General features: G+C 41.0%; 1 protein-coding gene across 1 annotated transcript; it reads right to left on the bottom strand.

The window, feature by feature from the left end:
* Positions 1 to 5,288: 5,288 nt before the first annotated feature.
* Positions 5,289 to 8,325, bottom strand: LOC122653275 (protein SOSEKI 3). The gene is made up of 6 exons (XM_043847249.1): positions 7,839 to 8,325; positions 7,669 to 7,738; positions 7,445 to 7,560; positions 6,411 to 7,299; positions 5,527 to 5,832; positions 5,289 to 5,415 (listed from the first exon to the last, which is right to left on the bottom strand). Exons 1-6 carry the CDS (start codon positions 8,023 to 8,025, stop codon positions 5,346 to 5,348), a joined length of 1,638 nt encoding a protein of 545 aa, XP_043703184.1. The 5' UTR covers positions 8,026 to 8,325; the 3' UTR covers positions 5,289 to 5,345.
* Between the last annotated feature and the right edge of the window lie 4,072 nt (positions 8,326 to 12,397).

A 12,397-nucleotide genomic window follows, 5' to 3' on the forward strand; every position in this document is an offset into this window, starting at 1 on the left:
TCTTCAATGACTAGTTGAACTACCAGTGGAATGCTCGATGTTGTTCTAGATAAATATAAAATGAGCTCTCGACAATCAAATTCCACCAATAATTTCTCAATACAATCTAAGAGAGCCTTTAACAACCAAACTTCTCACCGTCATTGTCTCACCTACCAAAGTAGAGTTAAAAGTCGTCTTCTCAGACATCGCAACACGCAGAGGATTTTTATTTTCTTTTCTATTCATTTCTATTCTTCCAAACACAGCCTAAAACTATGCATTCAAGTGGGCATAAATTTAAAGTGGTCCCCAGGACAACGGATGGGGCTCCTCTGTGGCACGACAGGGCGTCCAGCACACATCAGATGGCCAGAGCACCTGGGCACGTAGCCCCATCCAGCATCCGTGTGTTGGGTGGGCTGCGTGCCCAAGTGCTCTTGACCATTCGATGCGTTGGACGCCCTGCTGCACCAGAGAGGATCCGGGACCACAGAGCAGCCACACGGCCACACTTACTCGAAAATAGTGGATCATGATCTTCTATGGCGCGTTGCCCATAGCGGCCTGAGCGGTGCACAAATAAGGTGAGGTGCAATAACCCCCTTACCCCTGCTCGGGCAAGGCGCTCAGGCAGGGGTAAGGCGATCATTGCGCCACGCCCTATTTGTGCGCCGCTCAGGCTGCTACGGACAGCGTGCCGTAGAAGATCTGGATTGGAAAATAGCATATCAGATTTCCCGCGCGTCCTCAGTCCTCTTTTCTCCCACCTCATCCTTTTTATATTTTTGTTCGTGTACACAGACCACCTTTCTGTCTCGCAGGAAGAGCGAAGCTAGTTGGCCAAATTGGGAGTTAAAGAGGAAATTTGCAGAGAAAGGCTCTGCTCATTGGATGGTTTCAGAATTGATGCTATGGGGTGTATGAGTGTATCTCTCAACGTCTAGATTTTTGTTTCCTGAATTGTTCTATTTTGCAGATGTCGTATCGAATCATAACAAGCTTGAGCGGGTTAAAGGGACTGGAGTCAGAGTGCGGTGTAGAAATATATTCAAAGGTACATTTCCTATATGTTTCCCTGCTTTTTGTAGCTTTTCTCAAATTTTCATCTGAGCCTTGTTATTTCTTCTCTGAAAATTCAATTCCCCCTTTGATGAATTTTTTGTTTTTTGGGTTCTACTGTAGAGCATCCTCAACTATTCTTCCCTCCTCATGGGATGGGGGACTTTGTGTTGTTTAAGTGGAGTTGCAGTGGAAGGTGTTTATAGTGTTGTTTCTCTTCATTTCCTCGCTTCACCCATTTTTTTAAGGTTGGGGCAGGAGGAAATTTCTTCTGGGTTTGATTCCATGTCGCTTTCTTGCCTTTTTTTTTTTTAACAAAAGTTTCGTAATGACACAATGCAGTGCCACCGATGCTCTGTTTCATCTTCTAGGGCACCTGAATTGAATCATATTAAGGCACGACCCAGGGAAGTCCGGGGTGGGTTTGGTAACTGCTCAGATCATAGAGGATTGATTCCATACAAGATGGGCCATGGACAATTGGGTGGTTCGTTGGAGCTTAAGAGTTTACTTTCTTGCAAGTAGGGATGTAAATGGATATTCGTAAATCCGTATTCGATCCGCGTTAGTATCCGTTTAGGAGAATTCGAATCCATCCGAAACTAATCCGATACGAATATGATAATCCCCTTATTCGAGCGATTATTATCCGATTCGTTTAGCAGTCCGACGGTAATAAAATATCTGAAATATAACTCTGTGTTTGCCTATCATTTTAAATTACCTTATTGGATTTTATTAGCTTATTTTTATAAATTTATAAGTTAAGATAATGTGATTCTTTTTCTGGATTTGCTATTGGTTTATATATGTTATTTTATGCAATGTGATACATGGAATTACATATCTATTAAAAAATCAAAAGTTAAAAACGTAAAAGACTAAAAGACTAAGAAGACTAGAAGAAATGGTAGTTACTGAACTCTCAAGTTTCAACCCTAACCCTCATCATAAAAATGGTAAATATGTCAATGGATAGTCGAAAAATCGTATTCGATCCCTATTCATATCCATTTAGGAGAACCTGTATTCAAAAAAGCACTATCCGAAAATTATCCGAATCCATCCAAATATAATAGAATACGAATATGAGAATGTCATTATCCGACCGAATTCGATCCGTTTACATCCCTACTTGCAAGTACCGTGGAGTGACCTCTTTTGCGGTTCTACAATTGACAACTACTCTTGATGTGAGTAATCTCTCCCATTTTACTATTTTTGTTTCTCTCCTGACCGGCTGACCCCCAACCATTCTTTTTTGAGTATGTCTAAGTGAATTGGTTCTAGAACACCCCCTCTCCTTTTTTTGTGTACATCCCCCACATGAATCAAGATAGTGTTGGTTATAATTAGCAAGGTTTAAAAGCTCGGAATCAGGTACGGGATCGGTCTCCATCAATTCCGATTCGATTTGAACCGACTGGGAATTGGCTAGACTTGTCTGGACTCAGCCTGGTCAGGTCTAAGTCGAATCAGCTGATTCAGTAAGTTATTATCTGAGTTATAAAAAAACCATGTTGATTAGTGTATCTCAGCTTCTACTTATACTACAGTAAGGTGCACATTGTCATGGGGCAGGCCAGCACAAGCCACTAATCTTTTGTTGCAATTGAATGACTATCAGTTTCAACAATAGGTTTAATGTTTAGGTTGAACTGTAGTACAAATATATGAACTCAAGACTAAGTTAAACTTAGGGTCCATTGCTGGCTCTCTAGCCATGCTATAAGGCCAAACAAGGGCCACATCATGGCTTAATTGTGAGCCAAACTTCTACATTTGGAAGGGATAATGGTACTGGAGGGGCTATCTTATAGGTGGCTTTCCTGAAAAGAGACGGTATTATTAATGGTGGTTTAAGTTGGAAGAAGAAATGAGAAGATTGTTAAGTAATAGTGTATTCTTAGGATCTGATGGAAAAGGAGGGACGGTCCAGCCCCACTAAACGACAGCAAAATCAGGGGTGGGATGGTCATTTCACAGGTGGGTCCCAGGTGATGGGAGCTGGATGGTCCACCCACCTGTGAAATGACTATCCCACCCCTGATTTTGCTGTCGTTTAGTGGGGCTAGACCGTCCAGCTCCCGCCACGGCTGGACAGGAGCCAGATCCTTCTTAGTGTATATTTAGATGAAACTTCTGCTTAATAGTAAGGTCCAAAAGAACTTACATTATAGGAATGTCTGATGAGTTTATCAATAGGCATGCTCCTCAACTGTAGTTTGGATCACCTGTGATGTTACCTATGGAAGAACCTTGTAGCAATCCAATCAGGATGCAGAATGGAAATTGTCAGGGTTATGAACAAAATACAGGGTTTATGGAGGATATTTGTAGTATTTTGCACCTTGTGGGTTCTCAATTCTAACTGGATTGCTATTGGCTGTTCATGTAGCGTAAACAGAGGATGATCCAGACTCCTCCTACTGCCCCCCCCCCCCCCCCTCTCCTTCCTTATTCAAACAACCAACATCACTGAGGTGGTGCTGAGGTGGTGCTCCCACATTCATCATTTCAAAAATTAGTTTATAGTTGTTCTGATAAACGTTGCTGAATAGCTGTATCATGTTTTGATAACCCTTCAGTTTCAGTTTACTGAGCTCTTCTGGTTTGAGACCTCAAAGTCAATCATGGTTTAACAAGATGACATTCAGGAAGGATCATGACATGTTCCATGTAATTTATGATTCTTCAAGAACTATGATGCATTCAGGTAGCACCTTGTATATACTTGTATACTTGACACAAATGTAGTCTCCCACCCACGTAGCATCTGCCTTCAACTTTATTTTCCTAAATCCCTTCTATTTGGGGTGAAGGTCTCCATGATGGGCTACGAAGGAAGCCTTATCAGACCAGGATCGGCCGGAATTTCAAAAATGAAAAGGAGAAAATAAAAAACCATGTATCGGCCGATACCAACAATTGGTCTCATTATCATATACGTATCAGTCTCCAGCTGATACCATATTGATGCCTTAATCTATGTTCTCACGGATTGGGCTCCTCTCAAGCGAGCGCATCACCTAGGGAGTGCCTAGTGAGCATCCAATGGCTGGGCTGGCTGCCTACATGCCCATCCCAGATCCTCATTGGGCAATCACCTCATTGGAGAGGAGTCGAATCCTGTGAGCGCTCAAGCAGCCAGCCCAGCCATTGGATACCTCATTGGACACTCATTTGGCAATCTCATTGGAGAGGAGCCGGATCTTGTGGGCATATAGGCAGCCAGCCCAGCCCTTGGATAACCATTAAAGGGACATGTTGAAACGCTCTGTTTTTAAACTTTTGGGCCACATGATTTGTTTTGGTAGAATTGAACTACATGATTTGGCACTCCAATTGTAGGATATTTGTAATCTATTTCAATCATACAGGTGACAAAACAAAGTCAAATTTTGTAATCTCTTTCAACAATACGGACCATTATAGCTGAGCTTTTAACACTCTTTCTTATTTATTTATTTATTTATTTATTTATTTATTAGGGGGGGGGGGGGAAGGAGGTGTTGGGCAGAGAGCTTTAACCTTTTGTCCTTTTAACAATCTCATAATGACTACTAGCTGATGATGTAGATATCTACTGATATGTTCTAACTTCTAACCAAGTTGCCATTTGTCTTCATCAAAAAAAAGTTGCCATTTTGACAGTTAAAATGGGCAAAGGTTCCTTTCTACAATGTTTTGTATGAACACCACCCTAGACATGTGACCCCACATAGTGTGTGTGTAAGAAAGGGGGGAGGGGGAGGGGGAGGGGGGGGGAGGGGGGGGACCACATTGGATGCCTGAAAAATCTCACCATCCAGAAACATGACCAGATTGCATTCAATTTTCACTTCAGTTGATTTCTGAAACAAAACAGGGGGACATGAGGAACGATCATGTAACAACAGAAACAAAGTACAATATATTAGATTCTAATACATCCTTTCAAACAAGTACAAAAATTCAAATGTTACCAAAAAAAAAAAAAAAAAAAAGTACAAAAATTCAAATCTCACAATCGGAATGCCTCACTTCAAAACTTGAAACATTTTTTCTGCTTCTACAGTTTTCTTCCTTTTTCCTGAATTTGCAGTCACCAGCAAACTTCCCCAACCCCCCATTTTCCTTCTGCTGAAAGATAAAAGAAGGAACAAAACCCACGGTTACTCTAACACAGACTATACAAGTCTCCTGCATTAACTAAATATTGAAGTCCCCCATTAACTGTCCCACAATTTAGTATAACATTACTTTTCCTTTTTAACTATCTGTAGAGAAGAAACAAATCAGAAAACCATCCCAATCCCACCTCCCTATAAGGTGCCTCTGTTCTCATCACAAGGGGTCTTGGATTGAATTATAATCCGAGCTCCTGAAGCAAGCCTGTATGAATAAGCAAAACATAGTTTCAATCAACCAGAACAAAACCATCAACATGTATGTGATCTGACATCCAATTTAGTACATAGCAAGAGAGGAGGAATCAAAACTTAACTTTCTTCGATTTTGATCACTTTCTCCTCTTCCCTGTAAGAGTCTAGTCTCTTTGATGGTCTCTTCCCAGTGGAAGGCTCCGTGATTCTCCTGCTGCCACCATTGCATGCACCATGAGAGAGGGGTTGTGAATCCTCTGCAGCTGCCGAAGAATTCCTGGGTGCATCTGAAACAGGGGATCTCATTGTTTCATTCCTTGGGGATTTACCCAATGAGGGTTTGATTGACCGAGGGATGCATTTCGAACGTACAACATCAGTCTCCCTCTCTTTGTCACCTGCTGCTGAATCCAATGTCTCAGAAGTCCTGCACTTTTTTAAGTTATTGTTGTCACCTTCTTAAAGGACAATACAGAAGTTTATAGGATCCTAACTACAAACATGTTTCAAGTTAGAAAGAATTGTAGCAGGAGGATGGCGGGACTGAAGAAGTTTGCAGGCTCTTTATCCACATAATAGAGCACCCAATTAATATTAAACAGAAACAAAAGACTAGACCATCTATTTCAAATAGAAGAACAAGAGCAGATCACAAGAGTGGTCCCTTCCAAAGGAATAGGCAATTATCTGATTCTGCATGAGGCATCTTATCATAAATTTTTGTTAATGTCTTTGAACACTATTCAACAGAATATTTACTTAAATAAAATGGCATAAAGATGCCCATGATTGGGAATTTGCCACCCAAGTTGTAGAACAAAGCTAGAAACTATTGAATGAGACAAACCCACTAATTAATCAAGAAAGTTGGTCTTCAAACATCTAGCCAGAATTCACCAAATCGGGTGATCACATTCATTTCCTGGGTTTAAGCAACATTTCTGGAACTTCATCCCCTCGAGAGAAATGCCAAGAACTACAATATAGAGCTGGAATCAGAATTACCTGTCAGCATTGTACGAGGAAGACCTTTTGAGAACAGTCAGTCCATCTCCCTCCCTGTAAGTGTTAGTCTCAATTAAGCTTCCACTAAAATAGTCTTTGTCTTCCAAACTCAACCCCTTCGATCTTGGATTCTCTGACAAGCAGTCAAGCTCTCCCAGCATGATCGTTTTAGAAAACAATGGAGAGGGAAATTTACAATGAGAAAACCTAGGTCTGTAGGTAGGTACAAGGCCAAAACTGTGATCTTTCACTGAGATAGACCCACAGGAGATCAATTGCATCAACATGTTTGAAGGTTTGAATTTCATATTGGAGGGCAAACTAACGCCTTCCTCTTCAAGTATCCTGAAGCTATTTATCTTATTAGCATCAGCTCTGATTAGAGACTCTAAAGTCTCCGCCTTTCCGCCAGAAGAAGAAGTGCTCGAAGAAGATGGCGGTGGAGAAATCTCATCCCTACATAGCTCAGAGTTCTCTTTAGCTTGTGGAATCTGGTTCTCATGACTCCCATTGCGTTCAAGCTCTATTGACCCATTATCAGTTGAAACACCTCTTGTACAAGTTTCTCCGGCCTTGTCTCTCCGTACACTTATTACCTCAGTTTGGGTTGAAGCATCGGCTGCTTGGGCTCCCTTACAAACCTTGTACTCTGTCAAGCTCCTAGAGCCACAATACGGGGGGTTGTTTCCAACTACAGAATCTGGAGACATAACAAGGGGGCTTGGGCGTTGGAGTGGAGGAGAGATTTCATCGTCTTGGGAAGGTTTTATCCCTTTCCCTACCATCATGCCTGAAGAAGATGAAGAAGCCTCCAGGCTACGGGAAGACGTGGGTTCTTGTAGTAGCATTGGATTCTTCAACCTTGTATTAACAGTCGGATGGAAACGACCTGGTAACGAGGGCAGGGGGAAGAAGAGGGGGGGGGGGGGGGAAAGAGTTAAAAATCTTTCTTTGAGGTTATCCATTCTGTTTGATCTCCATTATATTATAAATAAATGATTAAGCATCAGGACGAGAATTCCTTACTAGTTTACCTGAATTAGATTCTTCAACGAGCTCAGAACCTTTGAGAACGTATTCATTTCCATGAGCAGGAAGAATCAGGTCATCTTCACAGAGATCATGCCAAACAAAACCATTTTTGTAGCTCCTTCATCAAGTATAGCATCCAATAAGAATGTGAATAAAGAAGAACCGAAAAAAGAAAGGTGAAGTGGAGACAAGGCCAAGGAAAAACAATATTTGACAGGGCATTCACCTCTTACAAGACCACGAGTATATGGAAGCCATGCCTCTTCCTCTAAGAACATTAAGCCTATCAATAACATCTGCAGAACAAATTTATTAAAAAAAACAAAATTGCTAAAATAACAAAAGCGAGAGGAGAGTTGAGCAGAGGGATGACACGAAAATGCTTTTGTTACTTACCTCTCAAGTAAAGTCCTTCAGGCGATGAGAGCGGTACCTCAATGAAATGGGGATGTTCGAGATGTCGATTTCTGCATAGATAGTAAACAACAGGAACTTTTCTAGTTTGGTGCTTAGGTGAAGGCTCCTTCCAAACTCTTGCCCTCTCTGGGCTCGTCTGCCTGTATTTCTTCATCCGGCCATCCATTTTCTACTCTTAAGAATTACCTCAGACCAAAATGGATCCAAAACGAAAACCCTCAACACATGAGCTCCAGGCCTCCAGCAGAAGAAATCAGAGGCCAAGCGGAATCGGAAGCAAGTCGAAGGATTTCATAGTTCCTCATAAACTACCATCACAAAATGGTTCAATAAAAGCTAATAATCTTATGGGCAGCCGGTAGATCTGAGCCCACGCTCGACCATCAATTCTGAAATACAAAACAAATCAGATACATTCCCCTGAACATAAGAAGAACCAAAATCACAGATTGCAGAGACAGAAGAATGATTAACGGAAAGAAAAGATAATGAAGCAAAAATCCCCATTTCTGCAACTGGGTTTAGCAGTTCAAGAACTCAACATCCACAACAAAGTGAGAAAAGTTCATTTTTTTTTCATTTTTTAGGGATGCAACTGTTGAACAACCGATGCAGAAGAAGAAGAAGAAGTGAATGTATGTACCTGAGAAGGGAGGGAAGGAGGAGCTGCTTTCAATTTCATATGTGGGTATGGTTGGTAAAACGACGAAGTATGAAGAAAATGAACCACCCCCGCATTTAAAGCATTGATAAACCCAAGTACTGTAACTATTCTGTAATAAAAGAAGCTTTTTTGCCTACTGTGAAAGAATCAGAGCTGAAGAAGAGTAATGCAGAGCTCACCGAGGGGGGTGAAAGAGACGAGAGGTAAGGAGACACAGATTCGCCTCTCCTCTTCACTCCTTCGCTCTCTGTATGTCTCTCAAGTCTCAAGTAGTCACTTCACTCCAGTTTTCACCTACAGTAGTACACTCTATGAAAGAAGAAAGTGAATTCAGGGCTTTTTAATTAACTTGTCTGAGACGTAAACTTCAGATGAAATCAAATCGAAAGATCCAAAACGCAAAGCCATGACTATAAGAAACGACATTAAAGAGTAAAGAATAAAGACACGGCTATTACGACAAGAAGATCGAAACTGAGATGAAATCAAAGGCAAAAGATCCAAAAGCAAAGCCGTGGGCTTTGAATGCGACATCAGAGTAAAGACCAAAGACAAAGTTACGACAAAGAGGTATGGTAACCCTTTTTAACAAGACTAAAACAAAAAAAAGTGCCTGAATAGGTGAGATTGAGGAGATTTGAGAAGAGAGAAGAAGAGAGAGGTCAATCACACACGCACCACTCAGGAATGACCTCGATTTTGGGACTTGAAGGCTCACTTGTTTTAGTAGTTAGAGCGGAGCTAAGTGAAGAGAAGAGATTAGGTCAGACTTTATGTGGTGACCGTGAGACGCGCACTATTATGTGGTTTTGGGAGGAGCCTTTTTGAATTTGGACTGTGGGGCTTTGGCTTTGGTGTCTCCAATCCCCATCCTCTAGTTTCCGCAGGGGGCGGCAATCTATAAAGTTGACCTTATTTTTACTACATTGGATTGGGAACCTGGAGAACCTTAGGAGTATTCGACACCCCCAACACCATTATTATTGTTAGTTTTTTAAGGGTCCCTCTCACATTCTCTTTCAAGATTCAAAAAATGAAAGGAGGCAGTTTTCTTCTCCCAAGTGAATGAAGAATTCCTTGCTCATGGGTTTGTGTATCATGGGATGGGTATAAGAAAGGGAGGGTATGGGTGGTGAACCTTAATCCATTGGTAGAGGAAAACTTTCTCCTACAATGAAACATCCATTATCTTGGGCTTTTTTCTTGGTAGAAAGTACTCCTTATTTAAATTTAAGGGAAGAGTTTTTAGTTCGAGAGCATGGTGTCCCCCTACGCTAGTATGGGGACCGATGGGAGCGCACTAAAAAACATTAACAAGAGTAAGATTTTCACTTTTCATGGGAGATGGGGCTGTTATTCGATGCCCTCATGTATCTGGACACTAGAGCTACACTCCCAAACAAAGTCCTTTTTCCTTTAGATTTGAGTTACATTTGATGCTCATTCCCCTAACATAGAAGATTGTATCATCCATTAGGTGAACAATGAGAAGGTTTTATACCTAAGAAGGCAACAAGATCATTTCATGTCAATTTGTAAGTTTGAAGCTATAGGTTGGGAAAATTATCACCTCCAGTTTGCTGACCGGCCCAGTTCCCCAGTTCCTCTAATAGGGGGATGGTGGACCCCACCCGGGCAGAGTGTTTGGGCATGGGTAGAGAGGTCATTTCAGCCCCTCTTTGTTAGAGGAACTGGGGAACTGGGCCGAGCAGCCAACTGGAGGTGATAAAGGTCCCTATAGGTTGTACACACGACTATCATCATTAGTAAATTCACTCCCCCTAAAAAATAAAAAACAAGGTCATTTCATGTGAGGTGAAAAGAGAGTACTAGTTTACCCTCCCCTAGGTTTGACTTTGTTTAACTCTTATTTTTCTTCAAACTAGCTTGTGGGTCACATCACTTTCCTCTCATTGTTCTTGATTATCCTCTCAAGGAGAAGGGGAAGAAGCTATTCAGATTTGAAGAAAGGTGGCGTTCCTTACCAGGTTGCTCTAACATCATTAAAGAAAGGTCGTCAAAAGAGGTACGAGGATCTCCTATGTTTCAAATGAACACAAAATTAGCCTCACTAGGGCTGGTTTGTCCTCTTAGAAGTAGCAATGTGTATCTGATATTGATACTGAAGTTCAACAAAATATGTAGAAAATCCATGAGATACAGAATAGTGCATGGTACCCAAATACAGAGAGTATGAGATAGCGTGGATCTTTTTCCTCCAATAGGGTCTATCTAAGGTCATACTTGGCACAGGACCCAGACTATGCATGTCATTCTTCACAACCTCACCTATGGCCATTTTAGGCCTGCCTCTAGCTCTTTTAGCTCCTTCAATCGGAATCAGATCACTCCTCCTTACTAGGGCGTCCCCTAGCCTCCGTTACACGTGATCAAACCACCTCAGTCAACATTCTTGGAGCTTGTCGTTGATTGGGGCAACTCCCACATCAGCTATAATACGTTCGTTCCTCACTTTATCCTTCCTAATTTTGTCATACATCTATCTTAACATCTTCATCTCTGCAACACATAGTTTCTCTATATGACACTTTTTAACTGCCCAACATTCTGCCCCATACATCATAGCAGGTTGGACAATGGTCCTGTAGAACTTTCCTTTAAACTTTAAAAGAATGTGTTGGTCACTCAGTACTCTGGTCGCACCTCTCCACTTCATCCATCCCACTTTAATTCTTTGTGAAACATCATCATTTATGTCACCTTCTCTATATATGATAGACCCTAGATATCTAAAATAGTCATTTCGAGGTATCTCTCTCTCCTCTATTTTCACTATGTCATCATCCATCATAGTGTGACAAGTTACACATCATATACTCCGTCTCTAATCTACTAATCTTAAAGCCTCTTGTTTCCAAGATCGATCTCCACATCTTTAACTTAGCGTTAATCTCTACTTTTGTCTCATCCACCAAAACAATATCATTAGCAAAGAGCATACATCACAGTACCTCGTCTTGGATGTTCTTAGTTAATTCATGTATGATAAGCATAAACAAATAAGTTATAGCTGATCCTTGATGTAACCCAACCGTAATTGAGAATTCCTTGCTCCGGCCTCCCACAAATCTCGCACTAGTTACTACACCCTCATACATATCTTTTAATAATCTCTAAAAATTTACTCAACACCCCTCTCTTCGTAAGAACATGTCTGATTAAATCTCTAGGAACTCTATCATAGGCTTTCTCCTAGTCAATAAAGGCCATATAAAGATCCCTCTTGCTAGCTCTACATCTTTCCATGAGCTGTCTTAGTAGGTAGATAGCTTTTGTCGTGGATCTACCTGGCATAAAACCAAATTGATTCTTCAAGATAGGAGTCTCTCTTCTTAGACGGGCTTCAATAACCTTCTCTTAAAATTTCATAGTATGGACTCATTAGTGTTATGCTTCTATAATTATTGCAGCTAGACATAACTCTTATTTTTGTAGAGTGGAACTATAATGCTTCTTCTCCAATCATCTGGCATTTTCCTTGTAATCATAATCTTGTTAAATAACTTGGTTAACCAATAAACCCCACATATTTCTAAGGCCTTCTACACTTCTATTGGGATCTCATCCAGGCCTAGTGTCTTGCCTACTTTCATCTTTCTTAAGGCTTCTTTAATTTTCACCACACCAACCTTTCGTACATATCTATGATGTATGGTGTCTTGATGAATAATGCAATTAACCGCTTTTGTTATATTCGAACTTCCTCCATTTAGAAGTTCACAAATATACTCATCTCATCTCCTCACAATGTCCTCATCCCTTACAAACACTCTTCCATCCTCTCCTTTTATACATCTCACTTGGTTGAAATCTCTATTCTTCCTTTTTCTAATTTTAGCTATTTTATAAAGAG

This window comes from Telopea speciosissima, chromosome 2, assembly GCF_018873765.1.
Source record: "Telopea speciosissima isolate NSW1024214 ecotype Mountain lineage chromosome 2, Tspe_v1, whole genome shotgun sequence".
NCBI classification, from domain to species: domain Eukaryota; kingdom Viridiplantae; phylum Streptophyta; class Magnoliopsida; order Proteales; family Proteaceae; genus Telopea; species Telopea speciosissima.

Coding starts and splice junctions, on each gene's coding strand:
- LOC122653275 (XM_043847249.1), bottom strand. CDS start 8,025: ATGGATGGCCGGATGAAGAAATACAGGCAGACGAGCCCAGAGAGGGCA. Junction 7,300..7,444: donor CGTTGAAGAATCTAATTCAG/GTAAACTAGTAA, acceptor CCTCGTTACCAG/GTCGTTTCCATCCGACTGTT. Junction 5,416..5,526: donor GTGATCAAAATCGAAGAAAG/TTAAGTTTTGAT, acceptor TTATTCATACAG/GCTTGCTTCAGGAGCTCGGA.